Here is a 13,463-nt window from a genome sequence, read left to right on the forward strand (position 1 = left end):
CACCCCATAGTGAAGAATTACTTCATAATGTTGAACCTAAACCTCTTTTACATCCTCCTTAAAGTCATTACTTCTTGTCCTATCACAACACGCCTGAGTAAGAGTCCCTCCCCACCTTTCCTGTTGGCTTCCTTTAAGTACTGGAAGTACTTAAGTACTTAAGTACTCTAAGGTCCTCTGGCAGTCATCCCTTCTCCAAGGGATGTAAAATCTCAACTCCTACAGCCTTTTTTCATGAGAGCTATATTACAATTCTCTCATCATTCTTGAGGCCCTCCTCTGGACTCTCTCTAATATGTCCACATCTTTCTTATGCTGGGGGCTCCAGAGCTGAATGTAGTACTCCAGGTAGGGTCTCATGAGGGCGGAGAATTATTCTATACTTTATTTCAAAGATGGAAAAAAACACCAGAGTTTATTTATCTTGCTTAATATATCTGTAAACTTCAAAGTAAAGGACTAACTTAGGCTCTGTATTATGTTAAAATTAATTTATATGAAACATACCTAGAAATGAATGTTTCATTCATTCAAAAAAAGTCAGTTATGACAACATAAATTATTGCTTGTGTCAGATACCCTATCTATTCATTCCGCAGTCTAACACTTTAACAGGAAGTTCACTTACTCATTCACCTTTCTATCTAACATTGAAGTTCATCATAGGAACCTTAAGAGGTTACTTCTTTCCTTTTAAAGATGTTAAATGTGACCTACAGCTATAGTTACATGAGGTCACAGATATAAAACCTTTAACAAGCCAGAGCAAAGTTTGAAAAGGAAGTTTTTTCATGAGAGGAGGAAAAAAAAAAAAAAAAAAAAAAGAAAAAAGCATGAATACTGTCCATTTGGAAAGAGGTACAAAACTCATATATTTGATTTCTTTTCTAATGGTTTATTTCCGACAAGCACATAAAACTCTGAAACTGATCCACTCACTCAGATACAAAATGAAAAATCCTATAAACCAGTTCTACGCGTTTGTATAGGCTAGAAAAGAACAAAGTAGTATAACAAAGGTTAGAAAAAGTCTGTTGGGGAAAATTCTTACAAGGATTTCCAGCTTGCCCTTTACAAGAATATTGCATACCATTTTTTCAGCTATTTTATATTCCTGGGAATGTATATGCATATACACATACAATAGTAGAGAATACAGCTTTGCTTATTTACACTAATAAATCTTTTTTTTTTTTTTTTTCCTTGTTGTAATTATGATTAATCTAGGAAGAATTCTATTTACATTGGAAAGAAAATTCAAGGAATAATGAAAATGCTGTGTTACTTTTATACAAGCCTTAAAGATAATCTAGCAAATCTTCTCCAATCTTCTCCTAATCTATATCACAACCATTCCCAAACAGCAGATATGAAGGATGAAAATAAACAGAACATAAAGGACGGGAGAGTTGAAAGAATAAAAGTCAGGACCAGAAAGAGAATGAGGAAAATCCAGATAAGTCAGTTCCGTAAGTAGAATTTCTTTTAAATGCTTTTGTGTTGTTACATTCAAAAAATTCAAATTCAAGAGGGAGTTAAAAGGAGGATTTTGTACAGGTAGCCTTACAAAACCAAAAGAACTTAATACTTGAGAATTTCACTGTAGTAAATGAGGATTAAACCTGAAAGACTTAGAGATGGAAAGCAGAAAATACAAAAGAATACATAGCTTTTGAAAGTCAATAAAAGAACAGATATACCAATAATTTGGTGGGTAAAATAAGAACTAAACACAGAGAAAAAAAGATTACAAATCCAGCCATGTGCCTGCAGCTACATCAAGAATTAATACTCCTTCAGTGAAAGAATTAACTACAGTTCTTAGAACAAATGAATTTGAAACATGCTCTAAAGGACCTCATGAACCTGTGGAAGGTTTAGTAGGAATGCAGGGAGAACACTTTTTAATGAACAATTTCTGTGGCCTTAGAACTGCATGATTGAGACCTGATACTCTACTATTATCCAGGGAAAACTAGTTATATTTCACATTTTCTCTTTGAAACCTTTACCTGTGAGGCAACCAGTAATGAGAAACCTTAACAATAAAACTGTTTTATATCACTGAGAGGGAGGTGAGCTAGATCAGAAACCTAAAGACTCAGGCTCTTAGTAAAGCTTTCAAGTCAAAAACAAGCAGCATGTTTTTGAGCATGCTAAGACTCAACAAGTTTACTATTACAAGTTCCTTGTGATACAAAGTGGGCAATCCAACTAGGGTAAATACCTCTAGAAGTCAAGAGGAATAAGAACAGAAAACACTGGCTATTGTTAGTGACTAGTGTCAAGTAGAAAAGAAGTTTTTGATTTTTTTTTCCCTTACGGAATTCAATACTATTCAATGCAACTTAGATAAGCACTACCAGCTGGAAGCTAATTACATTCAGCTGAACCTAATTATTCAAAAACCCCTTAATTAGAGGGGAAGCTATTGCTGTTAAGGAGACATCAGTGTATTGGGATGAAAAGAAGGTAAAATATTTTAAAGCTATATATATGTTACCCTGTATTTGTTATGTATTGTTTTTATTATACATTGTTTCTATTCCTTCTGCTTCTGAAAGTACTGCTAAAACTATTCTATGCTCATTATTTCTCTACAGGGGGAGAAAAATAAAATAATTACAAAAATCATAGGATTTCCTTGTATATTCAGATTTAGCCACAACTGAACTAGTAATTTTAAATTGGGATGTTAAGAGCAGCCTCCTCATCTACTGGTTCTGGTAATCCCTCTTGGAATCCCATTGCCACTATGCCTGAGGACCAGGAGTCTCAGCCCAGGCTGAGGGATGCAGCTGCCACAACCCCCTTTTCCCCTGCAATATTTGCATGAGGAACTGGGAGTGAAAGAGTGAGGTTAAGCCTGAAAAAAAAATAAGGGTAGGAGAAAGCATTGTTTTAATTTGCCTTTGTTTCTCACTAGGCAAGCCTTTTTTTAATTGGCAGTAAACTAATTTCCCCCAAGTGGAGTCTTTGTCAGCTGTGATTGTAATTGTTAATCAGTCTCCCTGTCCTTATCTTTACCTGTGAGCTTTTTCTGGCTAATTTTCTCTCTTTGTCCTGTTGAAAAGGGGCTATGAGACAATGGCTGGGTGGATCTCTGGCAGCCAGCCAAGGCAATCCACCATAGTCACTAAGACACTCAAGAACTGCAGAAGTGCTGTTAGCGTTAGGTTGGAGGTTGGACTCGATGACCTTGAGGTCTCTTCCAACCTAGGAAATTCTGTGATTCTGTGAAGTGTTTGTCTAATTTCTACCCACCCTTAGAGACTGTTACAGGTGAAATTATATACTTTACTCATAATAGGGAAGCAGCAATACATGTATTGATATAATGTAGTAGTCTAACAAAAATTAGTTGTAATTAAGACAGCAACTTAGTCAGATTTCAGATGGCAAATTACTCTTGATTATTTACTGTATAGAGTACAAGGTAAGTCAGATGTGTCAGGAAGACCCTCCTTTTCAGTCACAAGGTTCAGAGTGGACCCTCCTTGTTTTCCAAACTCCTGAACAGAAGAGGTAATGGTGTGGCTGAATCCACTTCTAGTCCCAGACTTGGTCAGTGGTTCATAGCTAAGGGTTATATGTACACAGTCAAAGATATAATTTTAGTGAGTCTCTCAAATTTTAGCAAGCTATTAATTACTTTTTAAGGATGTATTGCATCAAGGTATAAGGAGTAAGGAATTTCTGCAGCAGTTTTGACCTTAAGATGTGTCCCGACACAAGAGAAAATCCTGCTGTGCAACCAGCTGCTGTGCAGAAGAGCTCACAGGGCTCTTAGCCCATTGGCTCACTAGTTATTGCGTAAGATAATGGACTAATAGTCATTTGTTGTTGTTGTTGTTTTTGTGCGTCTGTGCTTCAATGGCCATCAGCTGCTGAACAAGATGTCTGTCTGTCAGTTTCTCCAGCACCCAGCTTGAGCCAATACTGTGGTCGCTATTTGGCTGAGCAAGGCCTTGCCTGCAACGGCCAGTGTTTGAACAAGGCAAAGGCCAGACCAAAGGTGAGAAGTGTGTCTGTAGGGGGAAATACCTTCACAGAGGTTTTCAAGATCAAACAGGTTAAAATTCTATGCAACCTTCTCTGTACTTCATAGTTGAGATTTAAACAGCAGGTTTTACCTGGGATCTTCTTTCAGTCCCTCCCAACTAGAATTGTTCCCTAACTCTATGATAATTCATATGTTTTCTGTTCAAAGCAAGATTATAGTCAGGAGACTTTAATAACAAGAGCCAGGCTCAACCAAATTTTAACAAATACTCTGAAATCATCCAGTCACCTGTTCTGGAAAAATAAGAAATATCTCAAAAATTTGACTGGAGATACAATGTTATAAAGGAATGTTTAAATCTTAGAATTTAGTTTCAATCAGAGTTAGAGATCATCTGCTTAATATTCTAAAAATGTGTCAAAAATAGATTTGTAACAGAAAAATGTGACTGGAGTGGCTCATCGTGTCAGCTTGCCAATATTATGATTATAATAAGTATTACCTAGAAGGAAGAATGTAAAGACCCAAATGTATGACAAGCCACAAAACATCTGCATACCCTCTAACAAATATAAGGCCTTTAATGTCATTGGTGGTCTGCTTAGGTGTTTGCAGAGACTGTCAGTTTCCAAAGTCCGTTTGTGAAAGATAGCTCTAATAAATGATGAAGCACAGCAAGAGTCCTCAGATATTTGCTACTCTTAGCAGTGAGGAAAATGCTTCTTGATCTTAGGTCGGAGGATTTTAAGGAGTTAATTCTCTATACTGTGCAGTTGCACATTATTTTTGAAGTCACATAAAACAGTCTTCAATGACCCTTCCCAGTTAATATGTAAAGCTCTACTATATCATGTTCTGAGTCCTCTTTACCATTGTTTGTGCATATATGTACTGTGTGTCAATCCTTACCATATTAGTGTTCCCATATTCCTCTGATGCCAAAAAATAGAGGGTTATGTTTTTAGAATCATTTTATATAAAAACTTACTCTCTAAGAACCTGATTTCAGTACAGAGCTGTGTTCAAAATAATATCAGGAGATCCAACAAATGTGATCTTATGCCTGATTTTATTTAGGCCTTATAATTATTTGTCATGTCTGGAAACTGTAGCTTACTTGAATTTGTAATGCCGATTTCACAGTTCAGTAAAAAAGGATATGCAAATTCTGGTAATAAAAGGAGCAGTAGAAAATTGCCATGTCCTCCTAGCCTGTTAAAATCTTCTGGAATAAAAGGGGAGGTGTAATTCAATATGAACTGTGCAAAGAACAAAGGTTTTATCTTAAATTGGTCTGAAAAAAAAAAAGTAATGATTAATGACAACAGTAATCTATGAGACCTTTATTATCAGAAATTCATAAAATAAGAAAAGGTAATTTAATTACTAATTGTCATATTTTTGATTGAAATTATTTTTTCTGAAGACTATTAATTAAAACTAAAATTAAACTTGCACTGAGACTTCTTTGAATTGCCAAGAGCAATTGCAAGGAGTTGAATCCTTCAGCAGCCAGTTGTATCTGGACCACATGTGCACTCTATCAAGCATACCCTTTTTACAGATCTAAGTTAACTGAGGAGCAACTTTACTTGAGGAAGCAGAGCCAGGCCTAGAAAACAAAACAAACAAAAACAAAAACAAAACAAAACAAAAAACAAACAAAACAACAAAAAAAGTGTTAAAGTCAGTTAAATTCTATTTATTTATTTATTTATTTATTATTCCATTACCATACATTCTGAATATATTCAGTAGTGCCAACAACATTCAGAGGCTGAGTACTTCAGGGAGGACAGCAGAGCTACTTTCAGCATTACCTTGAAGATCTGTCCTCACCACAGCAGACAAGAGTGATACATGGTTCATCACATTGTCCTCTTGGACAGATTATGAATGTCCATAGTACTTTCTTTTGTTGCAAAATTTAAAAATGAGGGAGTTAAACATGTTCAACCTAGTATAGATAGTTATGTATCTCTATAAATAGTTATGTATATATAGAGAGAGATAGATAGTTATGTCTGGTAATGTCCCATGAATGTTGGTCAAGAGTATCTAAACTGAAAAAAATCAACATTACATGGGTGGGAGAGAGAAGGAGAGAGAGGGCACAATAAAAATAGTCTCCTCTTCAAGATTTTTTACATTTTGTGTGGTTTTATAAATAGATCTTTCTTACCCTTCCCCCAGCCTTCTTGAGATAGTTTACCAATGTTAAGATTACTTATTTTTCCTCACAAACATCCTTGAGAACACGTAAAATAAAATGCATGGTACTTGCTAGAAGAAAGTCATTCAACTGTGTTATCAATCAGTTGTTTCAGTGTGACAGTTAATAACTGTCCATAAAATTAAAGTAAATATAGGCATGAAATAAGAAGATTCCTATAAATATATAAGTTATCTCAAAACTTAAAAATATCTAAGACACAGGATTTTTCAATATAATGAAGGATTTCTGTTAGTGCGCCTGCAGTTTAAATGAACTAGCTTTCATCAAGAGTGTCAAATATTATCTGTTATCCAGATCTGAATTATTCACTGCATCGTGTTTGCTATTCTGTGATTATCCTCTGAGAATACATATGTCACTCTACTCTCATAGCCAGGAATACCTCTTAGTCAGCAGCATAGCTGAGTGATTGCATAGAACCACAAATTTTAATAATGGATTATACAAGCTATCTTGTTCTTAATATTAGCATAACAATAATTCCTCTAAATCTCCAAATGCATTTCTAAAAACTTTTGAAAGGTCCATGAGAAAGGTGTCAACATAAAAGCCAATATTTATTTATTTATTCAATTATTTTTATTGAGAAAAAGTTAAACTAGAGAGAAAATAGAAGAGATTAAGCCTATTGCTACAAGGCTCTACAATTTTTTTCATGTGGTGACTTTGTACAGAACATTTACCCTGGAGGTTTTACTGGAGCCCAGTTTTGAGCAGACAACATCTGCATTTTCAGTTCTTAATGGTATAGTGCCAATTCACGTAGAAACAACCCCTTAAACTCCCCCAGATCTTATTGCCTTCTTTAAGCTTTCCTCTTCATCATATCATTCTTGTACATGTTGATGACTTGAGTGTTTAAATGACCGTCGTTGCATATACAAAATAAATGTTCAGCCAAATACTAACAATTGTGTCCTTCATGTTCTCAATAGTCTCATTGTATCTACTTTGCTACTGAATTAAAAAGTATCTGGAGTTTAAAAAAAAAAAAAAAGGCGAATTGTAATAGCTACTTTGATTAAAAAAAAAAAAAAAACTTAAGTGTTTAGTATTCTGCAGTTATACTATCATCTTCCCAAAACACCACATTATTTCAGTAACCTCCAGGCTGGCTAAATAAAGTTTACTCAAGGTCATGGCTTTTAATGAATTCCCTGGACATTCTTCAAGACTTATTGAATATATTGAAATGCATGCCTTACCTACAAATGTAAATACTTTACAATAAAGTGGAATTCCTCCTCTTAAATGATAGGAAGGAAATTAATTAAGATTATTTTACAATTTTTGCAGTGCACTGCTCCATTTTTCTGCCCGCTTCTCTGTGATATTAAAGATCAAAACAACGGAACTGTGCACTTGGGAATACAGATAATCTTTTTTAATGAAGGAGTCATGCCTGAGATGAAAAAAAACAAACCTCTACATTAAAACAGGAATTTCAACTCATATTTTCATAAATATTTGAGTGAAGAAAACTCTTGATATGAAGCAAAATATTTTTTCAGTGGAATATTTAAATCTTTATAATGCATAATGAAATGTAACAATAGTTTCATACCTTATACTTCATGAATATTGCCTTGAGATCTTGAAATTTGGAAATATTCATTGAAATTAATGTCTAGAACTAGGAGCTAGTGATCTTACCCTGATATTTAAATGCTTTCCAGAAAAGCTATTTATGTCTCCAATGTGCCAGAAGTGTCAGGAAAAATAATAGATGCCATTTTTAGCTGCTAGATATGAAGCATACAATATATTTATAATTCTAAGAGTATTTTTTTTCTGTCTATTAATATTCCCCATGTCAGTGACCATCAAAAGTTTTGAAAACCTACCATAATAATGAAGGTGATCAAACTGAAATTAGATTTCTGGATATGTATATATGAATTATTAATAATGTCAAAAACAATGATCAGTGCCGTCACATCTGGGCTCTCAATACAAATTACATTGAACCAATATGTACAATGCCTAATATCACAGGCAGCTTTTTCATTGTCTTCAGCGAATATGTAAGGCTTTTCTCCTCATATTCAATTTTCATTTGGTAGTATCTTATGATATTAGGATCTCTTGCTACAAGTGATTAGCAATAATCCAAATCTAGCTTGTTAAAGATGTATGATATAAAGTTAAATTCTATTTTGTTGCCAAATGCCCCAAACAGAATATGTTGAGCACCACTGGCTGGAAGGAATGTAAACTGTGGCACACACTATTTTCTTATGATGTAACCAAGATTACTGAGGAAGAAACTGTGCTGAGGTTACTCTTACAAAGTATCTGCAGCTACTTCTGCACTTTCTCCTAGCACAGCTTCTCTGAGGGCTTTCTGCTAGCTACTCTCATTCTCCTCTCTCTTGCATATAGATAACTTTGTGACTTCACTCAAATGGATGGCCGAACTAGACACAACCTCTCCCACTCCCCCTCCTCAGTGAGGTGGGTTGCGGAGGGTGGTGGTGGTGAGAAACTATGTTGGGAAAGAAGAAAGCCTGCAGGTTGAAATAAGGATAATTTAATTAAAGAGAAAAGAAAGAGGGGAAAAATTGAAGCAAAGAAAGAGAGAAAAACAATCATTCTCTACTTCCCATCAATGAGCCACATTCAGCCACATCTTGGGAATTAAGGCAGCAATACGCATATTGATTGTTTGGGAAGAGAGACTTTTTCATAACAAGAGCCTTTTCCTTCTCCTTTCCCAGCTTTTCTTGCTGAGTATGATACCATATGGTAAGGAATATCACTTTGGCCAGGTTAGGTCAGCTGCCTTGGTGATGTCCCCTCTCCACTTCTTACTCCTCCCCCACACCTACTGGCTGAGGGAGTAGGGGGTGGGGTTGGGGAGAGTCTTGTTGTTGAACTAGGTCTGCTCAATAACACCAAAATATTGGTGTGATATCAGTGCTGTTCTAGGTACAAGTGCAAAGCACAACACTCTGTGGGCTGCTGTGGGGAAATTTAATATCCCAGCCAGACCCAGTACAAACCTGCATAGGTCTCTTAGTTGTGCTATCAGACTTTGCCGGGTAGATGTTTTAGTGTAGTTTCTTATTATGTACAAATTTGATTTACCTATGTCCATGAAAATCTACAATCTACAGTATTCAGTCAAGTACTTTGACACAAGCCTATGAGGGAAGAAAAGTCAATAACTGCATGTCTATATGAGTGTTGAGGTCTAAGATAAAAGTGAAAGGGAAAATCTACTGGTATGTTAAGTTACACAACATTTTTACTCTTTCAGAACAACACTTAGTAACATAAGCAACTTCCAATCCATCAGCAAAACTTATTGACTCCTGAAGGTAGAATTTGAGAGCATGTCTCTGATGTTTCATTAAAATAGTGGGGGATTAATTTTCAAAATATTTGGTTTTTTTTTGGACTTGAGTGAAATGGAAATCCTGCATAAACAGGATTTTTCATCCATTGGAAAATCATTCCAATCTTGATTATGCTCAAAAAATTCAGATTCAAAGAGTGTATCTAAAATATGTTTAGAATGAGCAGGAGTATTATTAATTCATTCATAAATTTTCATATGAAAAAACTTCTGGAACTGCATCTTGGTCAGCCAAGACTTTGAACAATTTTAATGAATAAAGTGAAAAATTTGGAACTTGAGATAAGCCTTTGAGTTATTACCAAATGTTGTCAATGTCTTTCAGCTGTTTGTGTTTAAACAAAGCATGTCAACCAGTTGGTACATAGGTTGAAGATATTTGACTCACTGAAGATCCAAGTGATTGATTGGGCCTAACCTCCTGACAGATGTTTTTCTCTCATCTGCAAGAACACAAGAAAGATAAGACAACACAACATATTTGTTTTGCTGAAATTTCCTAGGAATTATACAATTAGGAAAACACTGATAGCTATGCCTCTGTCTATGAAGAGAATATGTATGAAACATGACTTCTCAAAGCTGCAGATGACTGAAATCCTCAGGAAATATACTTATTATTATTGCTAAAGTGTTATGTAGAGCTCCATGGATAGATAAGTACAAGAGAACAAAGCCCTGAGGACAGATTCTAGGCTAACATAAATTAGTATAATTCCATTGTCCTTAATATAATTAGGTCAGTTTACACCTGTCAAGGATCTGCACAGTGTTGCATTAACATTAACTGATGATGTTACTTCAACCAGTGTAATAAGAACTGTTCATACTGCTTTAGAGTTAAATTTTCTTCTTGTACACTAACATGTTTCCAGTGATTTTAGGAAATAATAATTTTTTTATTCTAGTTGCCAGACTTGTTTAATCCTGGAGCATTTGTTACTATAGCTGCATGTATTTTTAGTATAATATTTAAGCTGAGGGGCATAATTTAATTACATCATCGCATGCTAGGTCAGTGTCTTTTTCCTTTAGGGTAAGGGTATTTTCATAACTAATTTATGCTAGCAACTGTGAAGCTGCATATATTTTGAAGATTAACTGTTTTGTAAGTAAATTTCTTAAATTCTGAGAGAAAATCAAAAAAGCTGTTAAATTATAAATCATTAATTTGGTTTATTTCTTTGTGTCCACAGGGGTCATATAATCTCTTATCAATTGTGTTACAGATCACCATGGGAGTACGGTGTTTGGACAGTAGACTAACGCACAAGAGATTTTTCGTATTACTATAGAAGAAGAGAAGAACAGATGGCTGTATTTTAAAAGTGGACAGACATAGAAACAATAGATAATACCACTTTGAATGTTGATAGAATTTACCTGTATATTTAAAAACTGAGAGGTGAGGAGGAAGCTAATAATTTTAGTTAGATTTGCAGACTTAAAGTTTCCTGCTGCACCTATTTCTTAAGTGATCCAGGGATCACAACAGTAGTTTCAGCATGTGAACAACATTGGAGTGGCTGTGAAATGCTAAACTTATTTTATACTCTGAAGTTATCAAATGGAGTTCTAATGTTTACTGCATTTTGTGTAAATGATTGTTTATTGCCTGTGGCTTTCAATCTTTGGAATGGTATAGAGAACAATTGAAGTGTAATCTGTTTTTGAAAATGTTAGCAACTGAGTTAGGATTCAGAATATATCCTATATCAACTGACTATACCCATTGAGAAATAATGGGTTATAAACATTTTGTCAGTGCAAATAATAATAAAAAAATAATAATCAAAAGCAATTATTGTGTTGTGCAGTTAAAAATATCATATAACCTTTCTTGAAGTTGTACTATATTTCCATACATAAGACACTGAGGAATTCAAATGTGATACACCTTATATTCCTAAGCATCTTCTCTTTCAAAACCTTTTTTTTTTTTTTCCAAACTACATTCTGTGCAATTCCTCCAGTATTTCTGTACTCTCAGAAGAATGAACAGAGAAAATACATACATCAAAAAGGGGGCACACAGCTCTCCAGAGAGCAATTAGTGATCATTTGCATAGTCTCTACAATCCAAATGTGAAATAAAAGCCATGTATACCAACTGATGGTTGAATTCTGCTTTATCAAAAAGTTAGGAAAATACAGTTTATCAGAAGAGAGAAGGTCAGTATGAGTAGTTCCACTTTTGAGCACATCACTTCTAATATTCTATGTTTATCCTACGTATATCTGCATTTCAGGTGTATACATATATTTTTCAACACTTATTAATGAAAACAGAGACATTTTCACCTGTATCTGTTTTCAACCTTTCCACTTCCTTGTTCTGCTTAAGTATTTTAGGATCAAATTTACAGATATCTTTTCAAAATTCATAGCAAAAATTCAGAATGATAAGCAGATTATTCTAAGAATAGACCCTCCCCTTTTACTAGTTAGCTAATTATATTTATCTTTGTGGAACATTTCCCAGATTTCCCTTTATCAAGGAACAAGATTCCCTTCCCTTCCCTTCCCTTCCCTTCCCTTCCCTTCCCTTCCCTTCCCTTCCCTTCCCTTCCCTTCCCTTCCCTTCCCTTCCCTTCCCTTCCCTTCCCTTCCCTTCCCTTCCCTTCCCTTCCCTTCCCTTCCCTTCCCTTCCCTTCCCTTCCCTTCCCTTCCCTTCCCTTCCCTTCCCTTCCCTTCCCTTCCCTTCCCTTCCCTTCCCTTCCCTTCCCTTTCCCCCCCCCCTTCTCCTTTCTTTCTCCTGTCTAAGTATGTTCTGCCTTCCTCAGTTCCACATGTGGATGTGGTTTAGTGTCTTATTATTATGACACTAACTTTTCAGAATTTCTATTTCATCTTCCTCAGTCTAATCACCATCCTCCTCATCCCACTATAATTGTCCTCATAATTACATAATTCATAATTTTAAAAACTGAAACTGCCAGTTTTCATTTGGAAGAAAATTCCAGTTTTACTGTAGATGTCTGGATCATTGACTATTATATAACTAGTGACTTGACTACAGATGCTCAGTGTTTACATTTCCTGAACAAGATCCAATTAAAAGCTTACCATCTGTCATAAATCTTTGTCTCCATACAGCTTTTAATGTAAGTGACATTATTATTCAAACCTTAGCCCATTTTTCATTCACCATTATCAAATGATATAGACATTCCTTTACTAAGAATTTTTCAAAACCTCCAAGAGTTTGTTTCTTTGTTTTATGGGGGGTTATTTGGCTATAGCCAGAACCTCAAAAATTCTCAGAGAAAATTATTGTGGAATATAGCTCATTTACTTTCAAGCAACATTGACAATCCCATTGTAGATTTGGCAGGTCTGGGGGCCAATGAGAATTTCCTAGGAAAATCATAGAATCATAGAATATCCTGAGTTGGAAGGGACCCAACTTCCCCACTCAGCCTCCTCTTCTCCAGGATGAACAGGCCCAGTGACCTTAGTTGCTCCTCATATGTCTTCCCCTCTAGGCCCTTCACCATCCTCGTCACCCTCCTCTGGACACTCTCCAACAGTTTAATATCCTTTTTGTACTGTGGTGCCCAGAACTACACACACTACTCGAGGTGAGACCACATCAGCGCAGAGTAGAGTGGGACAATCACCTCCCTCGACCAACTACCAATGCCGTGCTTGATGCATCCCGGGATATGGTTGGTCCTCCTGACCGCCTGCGCACACTGCTGGCTCATATTCAACTTGCTGTCAACCACAACCCACAGATCCCTCTCTGCGGGGCTTCTCTCCAGAGTCTTGTCGCCCAGTCTGTATGTATTGCCAAGGTTGCCCTGTCCCAGATGCAGGACCCGGCACTTGCCTTTGTTAAACTTCATGTGCTTGTTGATCGCCCA

General features: G+C 35.7%; 1 protein-coding gene across 1 annotated transcript; it reads left to right on the forward strand.

Moving 5' to 3' along the window:
- Nucleotides 1-246: 246 nt before the first annotated feature.
- Nucleotides 247-11,351, forward strand: LOC311423834 (uncharacterized protein). The gene is made up of 4 exons (XM_084498334.1): nt 247-348; nt 1,368-1,469; nt 3,885-4,015; nt 10,794-11,351. Exons 2-4 carry the CDS (start codon nt 1,370-1,372, stop codon nt 10,890-10,892), a joined length of 330 nt encoding a protein of 109 aa, XP_084354460.1. The 5' UTR covers nt 247-348; nt 1,368-1,369; the 3' UTR covers nt 10,893-11,351.
- The last annotated feature ends 2,112 nt before the right edge of the window (nt 11,352-13,463 follow it).

Source organism: Aythya ferina (genome assembly GCF_964211825.1).
Source record: "Aythya ferina genome assembly, chromosome: 1".
NCBI classification, from domain to species: domain Eukaryota; kingdom Metazoa; phylum Chordata; class Aves; order Anseriformes; family Anatidae; genus Aythya; species Aythya ferina.